Genomic DNA, 13506 nt, shown 5'->3' with positions numbered 1-13506 from the left:
CTCCCATCAACGCGCCGCGCTAAAAGAGGGAGAGGGGCGGAAAAATGGAGAAGGGCGAGGCAAAGGGACGGGGCGGGGGGAGAGAGTTGGGGAGGGGTGGGGGAGAAGGGAAGAAGGTGGGGGAGAAGTTAAAAAAATAAAAAATAATTATAATTAAAAAAATACTTTAAAATTAAAAAAAAAAAAAAAAAAAAAAGGATGAAAAATGAGATTAAAAAAGGAGCCCGGCGGCCCTACGTGCGGAGCGGCCTCGGCGCGTTCGTCGCGGTCCCGCGGAGCGGAGCAGCATCGCGTGTCCCCGCGGAGCTCCTTCTGCGCTCCGCCCGTCGCCGCCGCCCGACGTCCCCGCGCCGCTCCGCCGGCTGCGAAGGAGAGAAACGGAGCGCAGAGTGAAGCGCGGCCCCCCCCGCACCCCCACCCCTCTCCCGCAGCCGCTCGGGCTTTTCTCGGTTATTATTTTTCCTCCCCTCCTCTTTCTCCTCCTCCTTTTTTTTTTTTTTTTCCGCTCCCCGCACACACACACACCCGCACCGCCGCGGCTCCGTCGTTCCCTTTTGCCTTTTTCTTTTTCTTTTTTTTTTTTTTTTAATTATTTTTGCGGGGGGGGGAGAGGGGGGAGGAGGAAGGGGGAGGGGGAGAGCGACGGTGCGTGCGCGTTGTGGCCGCGCCCGCCCCTTTTTTTTTTTTTTAAATCCTCCCTTCCCCCCCTTCTCCCCCCCCCCCCCCCCCATTCCCCCCCCCCCTCGGCTCCGTGTGCGCAGCCCCATCACGTGGGCGTCTAGACAGCGCGTCGCTCCGGGAGGGGAAAAAAAAGGAATTATATATTTATCTCCATCCGCCCGCACTGATCCGACGGCCCTTTGCGCAACGCGGACGCGGGGTGCCCTGGGGAGGGGGGGGGGGAGGCATAAGATGGGGGCGGCCCCCCTTCTGCTGCTGCCTGCGGGGAAGGGGGGGGGGCAGGGTTGACCCCCGGCATTGAGCCCTAAGGTGGACCCCCCCACACCCCCCCCCCCAAAAAAAAAGTGTGGGGCAGCGCCTGCCGTACGTGTTGCAGCAGGGCTGTGTGCGTGCCATGTGCTGCGCTGTTACATGCACCGCGTGCTGCGTGTTCCGTGTTACATGTTGCATGCTCTGTGTTACGCTGCATGCTACATAGTATTGGTGGTGTGCCAAATATTACGTGCTGCGTGCTGGGTTACATGTTGCAATGCTGCATGGCAGCGCATGGTGCTTGTTCCATTTTACAGCTGGACCTGATGCTACACGTCAGGTGCTGTGTGCTACCTGTCACGATGCTGTCGCGATGATGTTACGTGTTGCATGCTACATGTTACGTGCTGTAGGTGATGTCAGTGTTACGTGTTGCATAATACAGTGCTACATGATGCTAGATGTTAATTGCTGTGTGTTAAAGGTTACGTGCTCTGTGATGTTACCTTATTGCTGTATGTTACACGCTAATAATACCCTATTACATACCCACCTCTGGCTGTGTTCCCTGTGCACCCCCTGGTCCCACAGCCCCTCGCAGCCAGAGGGTGAGATGGTGATTCCCTGGGGTAAGGATGGTAATATTCTCCTGAACTGGGGGTAGGAATTAATGGTGTGGAGTGGGGCTGGAGGTGTGGAGCTAGCAGGGGGTGCTGCCTGCACTGGGGTGGGCAGGGGGACTGAGCCACCAGGAGGTGGCCAGTGCAGGAAGGTCAGGGGATAACGTGGAACTGGGGTGCACAAGGCCCCAGTGCCATGCACACAAATATGGGTGAGAGGATGGACCCCATGAGACCATGGTACACGTGTCCATGAGGGATCCTGATCCCATGCATGCATATATGGGTCAAATGGACCCACAGAACAGGGTTGCACAAAGCCCTGGTGGTCCCAGTCCCATACACATTGTATGTGTGTTGCTGATGGACCCCTTGGAACCGGGGTACACCATCTCCCAACCCCATACTTCTATGAGTGAGCAGATGTACCTCAGGTCCTGATCCCGTGAATGCTTATTAGCGTGAGCAGATGATCCCCACAGGACCAGGGTGCACACGTGTCCAAGGCTCTGATCCCATACTCACAGGGACATGATGATGGAGCCCACGGAACCAGGTGCACATGTCCCCAAGGGTCCTGATCCCATGTGCACCTATGGGGCCGAACACACAAAATGACCGCAGAGCCTGTGTTCCGTGCTCAGTCGGAGCACTGCACAGCACCCTTAGCAGCACCCATCTCCTGCAGCCCCCACCGACCCCCCCACGTCTGCCCTACCGCTGTGGCTTTGTAGCAACTCCCGGACATCAGCTTCGCGGTGCAGTTCCGCCGCCTGCAGACAGCGGGAGCCCGGGCACCGCGATCCGCAGCGCTGCGCGAAGGGAGAAAGTCGGACCGGGGAAGGAGAGGAGAGGGGGGGAGAGGAAAGAAAACCCTTTTCCCGACACCGTTATTGGGCTCAGGGCAAACAGAGCAGCTCCCTCTGCATGCACGTTGTGGGGAGGAGGGCGTCAGCAAGGTGCGAACATCGGCTCTGCGAGATCCCCAAGTCCGACCCCAACCCACCCCCATCTGCCACTGTGACCCCAAATAGAACCATAGGATCATTAGTTGAAAGAGAGCTCCAAAATCCCCAAGCCCAAGCACAGCCCGTCCCACCATCACTCTAAATTGCACCGTAGAATAGTTAAGGTTGGAAAAGATTCTCCAAGATCCCCAGCTCACCCCACCGTGCCCACTGACCATGTCCCCACATGCCACAGCTCCACTGTCGTTGGCATTGGTTTCACAAGATCCCAACCACAGCTGTGCCTGCTCTGGGAGGAGATCCTTCACAGAGACACTTAGGCTGCTATCCGTGCACCTGAGCACACCAGCTGAGCTTCCCCAGCCCACTGCAACCCAATAACCTCATTCATTCTCAGTATTTGCTGCTCTTTCATCTCCACTAGAGTGCCTTTGTTCATCAGACCCATAAACCAGACCTGAAGTGTGGGGCTCCCTCAGTATTCCTGCCTCAGATGACCCTCCAAGTCGGTATGACAGCAGAAATCCCTCTTCTAGTGACCTCAAGGGCCAGGTTGCTCCCTGCAGCACGCTGGGTTTTCCTTTCTGCTCTGGCCCTATCGTAGACAGGTTTGATTATTGATCAGCTCAATCTTCAATCTCAAAGGGTAGATATTGCAAGAAAGACCAGAATCAATGTCCTCTGTGCCCATGGGGCTAAAAGAAGAGCTTCTCACTGCTGTGTGGTAGTGCCAAAACAAGAACAAGTCTTGCACGGGATACAAAGCAGGGAAGCTGGGCTATGAGCTGTCTCCATAGGACTTTTCTGTACAGGACCGTAGAATCACAGCATGGTTGTGTTGGAAGGATCTGCCATCATCAGTGCATCCTCCCGTCAAAACCAATCTTGCCAAGACCTCAAGCAGACCTAGCATCAGACCAGCAGCCAACAGCATACTCAGCTGCTTCTTTTGGTGATGGCTGATGGTGAGGACACACCACAGGTGAAAGGAGGGCTGCCCAGGACCAGGCTTTGAATTGTTTTGACCTGAAGACAACTGCCAGCCCTCCCAAAGTTGATCATTTACCTGAAATCGTTCCAGTGAAACCCTGCAGCATCAGTGCAAGCTGTTTGCTACAGAGCAGCCCAAGGCCACGGGATCAGACATAGGATTTCAGGTCCAAGATGGAGGGAGTGTTGGGCAACAATGGCTGGGGATGAGCTGAACTGCAGCCCTGGAGCTGGAGAGGAGGGGATTTTTTCCTTGCCCTTAATATCAGGGGGAGCATCGGTTATACAACAGTGAAGCAGATGGGAATGTCACAACAGTGTGCTTGGCAGCTGCACAAACACAACTGGTCTGCCCTTGTTTCATGCTCATAACCACAACATAAAACATCTGTGCTGCGCAAGGTAACAGAGATAATTCCGTCAGCAGCAGCCTTGTGACGTGGGGCACGATGTGCTGCCCATGACTCCTGCTCCTAAATCCCCTCTGAGCTCTCCCAGCTCACCGTATGTGTCCCAGCTCCCAGCACCATATGGGCGGTCAGCTTGGATGTGAGGGCCATAGCTAGCCCCTTCCTGACCCCAGTGCCCCCAAACCTGAGTGAGGTGCTGCTTGTCACCTGTGCTCAACCATCGCCTCTTTAAAGATAAAGATCCTATGAGAGAGGGTCGTTCCACTCAACCCAACACAACCCAACACAACCCCACACACTCCAACCCAACCAAACCCAACTCAGCCTAACCCCATCCAACTGAAACCGACCCAAACCAACCCAGCCAGCAGCGCTCCCTTCAACAGAGAGGGTGGCACCAACCACAGGAGGGAGGCATTGTGCAAATGGGAATAGAATAATAACTAATAATGGCACAGCATTTGACACATATTTGTATGTGCTTGTTATATATGTACATACACATACATATAAATACACATCCCATCTGTCTGTCTAGCTTTAGTCCCTTCCAGATTGATGTTGGGATGGTTTTTTGTATTTTGTGTTGTTTTTTGGTTTTGTTTTTTTGCTGATTATAAGCTCTGAACCTTCATTTAGCTGCTCACAACCTGTAACAGCAAGTGGGGAAGTGTTTTATGACAACAGCTCTTTCTTACCCAAAGCAGATCCTTCCAATCCAGGGGGTGAAGAAGCGCCCTCCCCATCTGTGTCCTATCCTGAAGTCACAGATGTGGTTACTTGGAGATGGCTCATGACTTTGAGGCTTCTGGCTTTAACCTGAAGTGGGGAATCTGGTGCTGAGGGGTTCCATCACATTTCCTTTCATTCATTAGAAGCTTTGGTAACTGTAAAAACCAGCATAACAGCCTTGGGCATCAGTCCAGAGCAGCAGGTGCAGTGTAGGATGGGATGACCCTACCCTTTATGGAATCTGTATCTTTGTTAAATCTGATATGGTGGCCTTGATAGAGTTGTTCTTTAAAAATAATAATAATAATAAAAAATCCATAGTATTTTCTGTGGTCATCTACTCTCCCAGGTGGCTGAAGACCTCAGTGCTCAGGAGCAATGGAGAAGATGCCACCAGCTGATACCTCATCAGCCCTTCCCTCCCTGCCATCATCCCACCCACTCCTCGAGGTCTCTCCCTGCCAGGTGAGCCCAGAGCCAAAGGCATTCCCAGCCCAAACATGCTGGAGAGGGGAGCAAAGTGAGGGGATAAAGGCAGGCTGAGGTGCGTGGCTGTTGTTGAAGTCAGGACCTCAGCAATGCACTGATTAGCTGTGTGCTCTCAGGTTGACCTTTCAAAGGAATATTTGTGCCTGCAGGGCTTGATTTAAGGGCAAGAAAATAATTTAGATCTAATTTTCACCTTGTATTTCAGCGGGGAGGAATTGAAAGATCACAGCTGCCAAGACGGATCTTTGTTTGAGGGGGAGGTTGGGATTTTCTCCTGGAAGCTGCACAAGGAATGTGGGTTCATGGCTACAACGGCTCCGCTGCCCAGCTGCTCAGCACCACTGCTGTGCATGGAACAGACAGACAGCCCTGAGCAAAACTGTGAATCTGAAGCTCATCCAGGTATATACATCCTGCAGCAAGGAATGGAGGAGTTTTCCCAACCCCAGAGTGCATCTGGAGAGGCTTTGGTGTGTCCTGAAGCACATGGTTTGGAAAGAGGCTTGGAATTTGCCCATGCAGATTTTGTCCCCAAATGGTTTATCCCTTTCATTTCGGTCTGACCCATTAAGAACAGCTCTGCTGTGGCTGAGCCCCACAGGACCCCCGAGGTCCGTGGCTGGGCAGGACCCATGAGCACAGTCTGCCATGGGGTTAGCCAAGCCAGCTGGTGAAAACCTGACCTATGGCTGAACATTGCTGTGTGTCTGCCAAGACATATCCACTTCGGATTAATTTTAAGACAGTTTTTAAAGTGAAGATGAAGGATTATGCAGCATTAAAAATCTAACATCTCTAAGGTCTATCACAGCCATCAGTCCTCCAAAGAACCATCCACAAACCGAGCACAAAGCAGAAATCAAGATCTTCACAGCCTGAGCTGCACAGGCTGGGGAGAGCACGGGGCTGACCGACTCCCAGATGGCATTTGACCTTTCGGCAGCTGAGTTATGATACAGTAAATTTAATAAGATTCAATCACTGTGTAGAAGGAAAAGCCTCACTTTCCAATTGAGTGAGTGGGTGTGTTTGCTGCTTCCTTTCGTGAAGTAGAATCAACCCATAGACCAACAACCTGCTTCTTTGCCACAGCTTGCTCGATATTCACCAATCTTTGGCCACTGGAGTCTGATTTTTTTCTGGCCATCACACCTGGGAGATGCAGTCCAACACACCTTGTTGGACTGCTTCTGCCAAAGTCATCAATGCCTGATGCATCTGGGCAGCAAGGAAAATGAGTTGCAAGGGTAGGGAAGGATGGTGCTGAGTGGGACAGTGCATTTCTCCCTTCTCCCCACCCCAGCAGGAACTCCCTCACAGTGGGGTTCAGCCCTATGCTGCAGATTGATGTGTCCTTCTGTCCATCAAGCAGGGATTTAATCAATCATCCACTTAACACAATCAGTGTAACAACGTGTTCTGGAGCGCCGCCAGCCTCGTGCCGCTGGGTTGTAGGATTGCACTGGGACTGGTTGGTGCACATCACTACACAGCAGCAGTTGGGCTAAACAAACACAGTCCCAGGCTGCATGCACTGCTTTATTTCTTATTTATTTAATCGTGCATAATAAATCCTTCACAGAAAGTAATGAGAGGTGATCTGAAAGAAAGAGCGTTCATGGTGTGGGGGCACTGCCAGCCCCACGTAGCACTCAGCCCTTGAAGGAGCCACTGGGATTTCAGCACAGATCTGGGTCTGGCTCTGCTGCTCCGCCCTGGGAGCAGATCTCCATCTCTTCCAAAGCAACCAGGTCTGGGAGCAGCGTGTGTCCATTACCACAGAAGGAAATGACACGATCAGAACAAACCTGCTGAACTTCGGTCCAACGGCGTCAGAACAGGAAGGCAGAAGAAATAATTCATGGTGCTCCTCCAGCAGCTGGTTGGACCTATTCTTTTCACCATAAAAAGCCCTTTCCAAGAAAATCAGGTACTCTGCAGCTTGGCACCAAGCACCTACTTGCTCCAGATGCTGCTGGAGGTGGACAGGGTTCATTCACCTCGGGTTGGATGAAGACCATCCCAAAAGATACGCAGTTTCAAGCTGCATCTGCACAGCTCTTCTGACCCACAAATGCTCTTAGACCTCATAAAAAGGCAAAAATCAAGAATTGCTACAACAACCACGAAGAGTCGTCCCCCTTTGACTTTTGTTCAAAGGTAAAACAGCCAAACCAAACCAAACCAAACCCAAAACACAGTGTAAACATCTGCAGCTCAGTTCATTTCCCATGTTTTCCCATTTCATTTCCCATATTCTCATGTTCATTCATTTCCCCTATTTTCCAAAGAAAAAAGACCATGTCCTGTCTTACCGTTGCTCCACCTCCAATGCTCCTGTCATGCTCTTGTTGTGTATGTCTCTCTGTAAGTTATACTTAAATACATATGGAATGCTTTTAATATTTTTTTTTAAGTCACTGCTTCGTTTGTGTAGGACCCAAACAGACTCCCACCTTGAAATGAACAGATAAATGGAGCAACCCCAGCATCTCCTTCAGAAAAAAAAAACGAAAAAAGCAATGACAAAATGAAAAAAGGTGCAAGGAATTTTTTATTTAGAGCCACTCAGGACTGCCTGGAAGTCAATGCATCCCCTCGTGCAGAACATGCTGGAGCAGGAGCTGCCAGGGACCTCCCTTGTATATCCCCACTGTGTGAAATGGGAGGTTCCCTGGAGACCAGGTCAACCCACGTCTCTCATCCAGTTGCAGAGCCAGGGACATCGGGAAAGAGCACTTGAACACAACAGAAGGAAGCATTCTACATTCAGATCAATTAATACTTCTGCCATAAACCTTTAACAGCCAACAGGGGATTTCAACACAGAACTTGGCCAGGGATCCCCACCCCACACCGTCACACATTTTTACAGGACATCGCTCTATTTTACAATCTTACCACTATTTTCTTTGGAGATTTTTATTTTTTTTTTCCCCCACACTTTCAGTTTCCAGCAACAACCTTTGCACAGAAGATCTGTGAAGGACTGGCTCTGCAAGCTGGTGCTCCTAGCCCCTCTGTGTGCCAGCCAAACACAAAGACTCGCTCCAGAAAACCCTCCCACAAACATTTTGACATCTAAATCAAGTGCTTTGAGTCTGCCTGGGAGCTAACTGGATTAACATGCTGCTTGGGTGGCACCAGAGGAGGGACAGCAGCCATGCCAGTGACACTGAAACAAAGGGCTGGGAATGAGAGTGTGGGGTTGGGCAACGAGTGACCCACAGCAGAACCCAACGGACCAGAAGCTTGACCCAAAGAAATGAAAATCCAAATGCTGCCCAAATCCAAGTTCTCAGTCTCTTTCCTCACTTAAAAGAGCAATCGGCGGTGTTGGCAGTAACTTCATACCCCATGTGTAAGGCCTCGTGTTCATCAGACAAGCTCTGGTTACAGGACAGTAAATACAAGGCTGCATACATGTTCCTCGCCCCAGGTGTCGGTGTGTGACAGCCAGAAACACAGCTGTGGGCCAGAGATGGGCAGCGAGGGCTGGGTCAGAGGGTGTGCACTGGAAGGGGTCATGGATTCACGTGGTGCAGTTTTGGTTTCAGTTTTGGTCTGACCTCTTTCAGCCAGAGTCCATGGTGAAGAGCTGGATGTCGCGTGGGTTCCAGTAGAGTGCCACGGCCGCGTTGTACACCAGGGACCAGACGTAGGGGATGAAGAACTCCTCGGGCTGCTCCTCCTCCACGTACTTGAACTTCAGCTCAGGGAACTTCTGCAAGAGAAAGGAAAGGCTGTTTGCAACCATGCAGCCCAAAAAACACAGAGCAAAGGGGAAAATAAAGGAAGGAACCGAACCACCGGAGCTGAAGGAAAATATTTACCATGAGGCATAAAGAGATCATTTATAATTTCTTCTTGGAACTGAATGCCACACAGGCACATTGTGCTCAGCCCTTCTCCTGATGCTCACGTTTGGTCTCTGCTAACAAAACTGGGTGCATCCTTTAGGTGACAAAGGAGTCCTACACAAAAATGTCATTGAATGCTCTCCAACTGGACTGCACCACGCATCAGTTCATCCCACTGGTCCTGTGCACGCACCTTAATGTCTGTGCATGCAGACAGCTCCCCTTCCTGACAACACAAGCAATATCCTTTCCACAAGACTTCAAGGAAAGAGCTTCCAGAGTTATCACACATCAGATGTGTCAGTCTGTCCCAATTGGAAAGCGATGCTGCAGCCCCAGCTCCCCCAGTTTTCTCTGGCTGTTCCCTCCTTTGGGAGGCCTGCACACACAGAGGTGGTTCCTTGCAAAGCCCTCCAAGATCCCTGACCTCAACCCACCCCACCAAGCCCACTGACCACATCCCCAGGTGCCACATCTGCATGGTTCCCAAACGCCTTCAGGGATGGGGACTTCACCACTCCCAGGGCATCCCGTGCCAGCATCTCACCAGCCTTTCAGAGAAAGAATTCCTTGCAATATCCAACCTGAGATTGCTGAGCTTATTTTAGCACGCACTGCTCAATCATCCACTCTGCTTCTGAACGTTGCCCACACCAAGAGCCTCAGACAAAGCCACACTGCAATGCTCCTGGGGGTAAGATAAAGCATACCTGTTTCATTATTTATTTGGCTGTGGCTGAGACTAAAAGACTAAAACTCCATGGCACAACACGACCAGAACAAGCACAGCAATGGACAGAAAGCCTCTGCCCGTGAATAATGGAGGGATGCCCCATCAGCTTTCTGAGCAGCTTTGTGCTGGGGGATCTTCTGTCTGGAACAGCTCCTTTGAAGGGGTACTACTTGGCCACTTGGCTTTCGTGTTTGTTTATCTAACTCTGTGTTCTTGGGAATCTCAAAAACATGGAAACACTCTCCCTGTGTGGCTGCTGTTATTACAGCAGTTTGGTGCAGATCCCAAACACAGAGTGACACCAAAGCTGCTATCTGCACTGAGCTGCACCTGTTGCACCCCATGGTCTCCAGTGGTTTCTCCCAACCCCCTCAATTCTGCTCCATGGGGAAGGCAGCTCTACAGAAAGCTTCTTTATAGGATCACAGCATACCCTGAGCTGGAAGGGACCCATCATCAAGTCCAGCCCCTGGCTCCACTCAACGAAAGGCTGGGTGACAACATGCCACCCATCATCTTGCTAAGGACATCAGCGTCACTTTGCAGAGTGCTGCATGCCAATGGGAGGGCTTGGCTCTGGGCACTGTGTGGCTGTCACCCCTGGTGAGGCCTTCAGAGCACAGTAGGAGCTCATCCTTCCAACAGCGAAGGAGGGAGGAAGCATCCTTTGTTTCCAGCACTCCTTCCTCTGCTGAAGGACCCGAGGCTGTTCAAAGACAGCAGTGTCAGTGACTGCTGCATCCAGTTCCTGGTGAGCTCAGACCTCGAAGGCGTATCAGTAGCTGTCATTTCCTATGCCAGACATGAAGTCTGTGGTACAGCAGCCCTCCCACAGTCCTTCTGTGCACCATTTTCTACCATCTCTGTCCGCAGGTTGGGTTTGCCCAGCTTTCTAACTCACCACATCACCGTGTTCCCCCACTTTCAGGTATTCCTGCTCCCACACTCACCCCCAGCTCTCAGTTTCCCATCTCCTGGTCTTCCCTCTTCCCCAGCCCCATTCCTCTGTCTTCACAGCCTCTCTTCAGTGTATCTCCATTTTGCATTTGCCCATGTTTACTTCTTCTTCTTCATCAGCCTCGTGTTTCATTGCCATTCCCTGTCTCAGCCCTTCTCAGCTCCCAGTGCCCAGCCTACCACCCCCTCCCACCATCCCAGCCCTCTCAAGATGCCATGATTTGTGCACCTAGGGACACAGTGGGGATGACTTAGGGTTGGACTTGAGGATCTTAGAGGTCTTCTCCAACCTTAATGGTTCTATGATTCTTTGGGCAGGTTAAGTCTCAATCCAAATCTCATGGACATCTATTTTATAAATGATACTCGGCTCTGCTTATATCCTCACTGTAACCTTCCCCACTTCCCTCCTGATGCTTCCTGGCTTGTGGTCAGTGCAGACAGGAACACGCTCAGCTCAGTGTTGCTTCAGCAAAACGAATGGTGAAACCTCATGGTGAAACCACTGCGACGTTTCCCAGCAGAGCAGAGCCCTTGCACTGCTGTCACTCCTCACCCCAGCAGTGGCTGCATGCAGCTGTCCTTCTGGGACGGAGGGGAAAAAGCGATTGAAGATGCAGATGTAAAGAAAGGAGCTTTTTTTTTACCCTCAGGACCACAGATTACAGCAACTAGGTTTTGTAGATACCCATGACACCAATCTGGGACCACTCTGAACTCAGAATCGCTCAGCTCTCACTATATTGTGAGTCCTCCACATGAAACAAATCAGGCAGAATTCCAGTTTTCAAGCAAGAACAATCAGCCATTGATTGTATTATTAAGTTTTCCTTCAGCCTGATCAGTGTTGTCATCTACTGCGCTTGCATACCACAGCAATTTAATGATCAATTTCAGATTAAAGGCTGTACCTCTGCAATCAGTCTGGCTCTCCCACACTCGCCACATGCCTTGAGCAGCTTTATCTCAAGAATGGAGACAAGGATAATGGGAGTGTAGACAAGGACAGTGGGAAGGCAGATGAGGCTAAGAAGAATGCAGACCAGGATAGTGAGGTTTTTAAGGAGAGAGATACATGAAGTGACACTAGTCAAGACCTTGCTCTACAGACTGGTGCCCCTGCCCACGTCAGGAGGATTGAAACTAGATGATCTTTGAGGTCCTTTTCAACCCAGGCCATTTTACGATTCTATGACACTAAATCCATGTTTTAGGAGAGCTGTGAGACAACAAGGTCATGGGAGGCTCAGAGCACTTCCAGGGAGGATTTTATCATCAAGGATCACTGCTAACAAAACTCTCCAAGTGGCAAGCCAAAGCTGCTTTGCTGTTATCGTGTACAACTTGATCAAGCTGGATATGAGGAAAAATGACTTCTCAGGAAGAGCAGTGGTGCAGTGGCATAGCTGCCCAGGGCAATGGTGGGGTCCCCAAACCTGGAGGGGATCAAGAACCGTGGAGATGTGGCACTTGGGAATGTGAGCAGCGGGCACGGGGGGATGACGTGGGGCTTGGGGATCTCCTCCAACCTTAATGATTCTATGATTTAATTCTGGAAGGATGTCTGTTCCTTACCTGGTGACACCCAAAGGAACCTGATCTGCAGCACGTTCTGACAAGAAGGACCACACCATAGTCTCTTAAATGGCAGTCCTAATAGCAGAGGAGAAGTCTGGGCATGGAAACATCACAGCCCCACCGCTCAGCTGGACATCAGCCACGGTGCTGAGAGATGCACGCGTTCCTTGCCACCTTCGTCCTTGCCAATGTTTCTGAGCCGAGTGCCTGAAACCAACGGGTCCAGCAGAACACTGCCTGCATTTGTACCCAGCCGTGACCAGAGGAGTGCCAACCCTGGGCACTTTGAACCCCATCAACCCAAGGCATCGCGCGTCACAGCTGGAGGGAACGTCCCAGTTGGATCTGTGTCATTTACACACAGACAGCACATCTCGGCTCCGGTCAATCCACCCACCGCAGAGCCCTATCGTGTTTGCTGCTGGCAGACAAAGCAGAAGTCAGATTTCGTGGTCAGGACAAACGAGACAGCTGAGAGCACTGCAGACAGCCTGCGCCGTCAATCACGCGATTCGATGAAAAACCACAGGAAGTCCAACCAGCAGATGCAGTGCTGAACTGCAGTGACTCCGCCACCACAAAAAGCTCAACACCTTTTTTTTTTTCTTTCTTCTTCTTTTCTGCAGTTAACGATGATGAAGATAGCATCAGGGCCAGGCAACAGCAGCTGGCACGGCTCCATGCGGCTCCGAGGCATTCGAATGGAGTCGTGCATTAACACAAAATAAACCCCTTCACTAATGAACCATCCCAGGGCTGTACCAGGGGTGACCTGTGGTCGGATACCATCAGCAGATGGAGCTGCTTCAAGAGAGGGAATCTGTCTCTGCTTGCTCCATGATGTGGATATTGAGCTGGATGGGGAGCTAAGCAAAGCAATGGGGTGGAAAAGCAAGAAATCCAAGAACTGTATGAACACAAGACTGGAGAATCCTCTTCTCCTCATGTGCTTGCTTACGATTTGTGCTTGCTTACTCATTTGTGAGCTGGTGTTTTCAGAAGCATGTCAGTGGTTTAGAAGAAAAGCACCATTTCCAAAGGAGCCTTGCACATTTGAGAGTCAAATCTGCATTCATTTTCAGTGAATCCAAAGCTTCAAAGTCTGTCTGAAAATGGATTTGTGTGTGTTTGATAATCTTAGCAGCAGCCCTGCTTGGCAGCCCAAGGACGTGCTGGGAAATGAATACAGCAGCACTGCCTGCAGCATCAGCAGAACTGGACCTTATCAACAATACC

The 13506-nt window shown here is 50.9% G+C and overlaps 1 protein-coding gene across 7 annotated transcripts in view; it reads right to left on the bottom strand.

Moving 5' to 3' along the window:
* Window positions 1-7678: 7678 nt before the first annotated feature.
* Window positions 7679-13506, bottom strand: part of DYM (dymeclin) — a 150442-nt gene continuing 144614 nt past the window's right edge. For all 7 annotated transcript variants that reach the window (XM_048931597.1, XM_048931601.1, XM_048931594.1 and 4 more), the window contains one exon: window positions 7679-8866. In XM_048931597.1, coding sequence (XP_048787554.1) covers window positions 8717-8866 — 150 coding nt within the window. In that variant the 3' untranslated portion in view covers window positions 7679-8716. The remainder of the gene's footprint in view (window positions 8867-13506) is intronic.

This window comes from Lagopus muta, chromosome Z (assembly GCF_023343835.1).
Source record: "Lagopus muta isolate bLagMut1 chromosome Z, bLagMut1 primary, whole genome shotgun sequence".
NCBI lineage: Eukaryota > Metazoa > Chordata > Aves > Galliformes > Phasianidae > Lagopus > Lagopus muta.
Note: the sequence above shows the minus strand (reverse complement) of the source record. Positions and strands in the feature narration are given on the sequence as shown.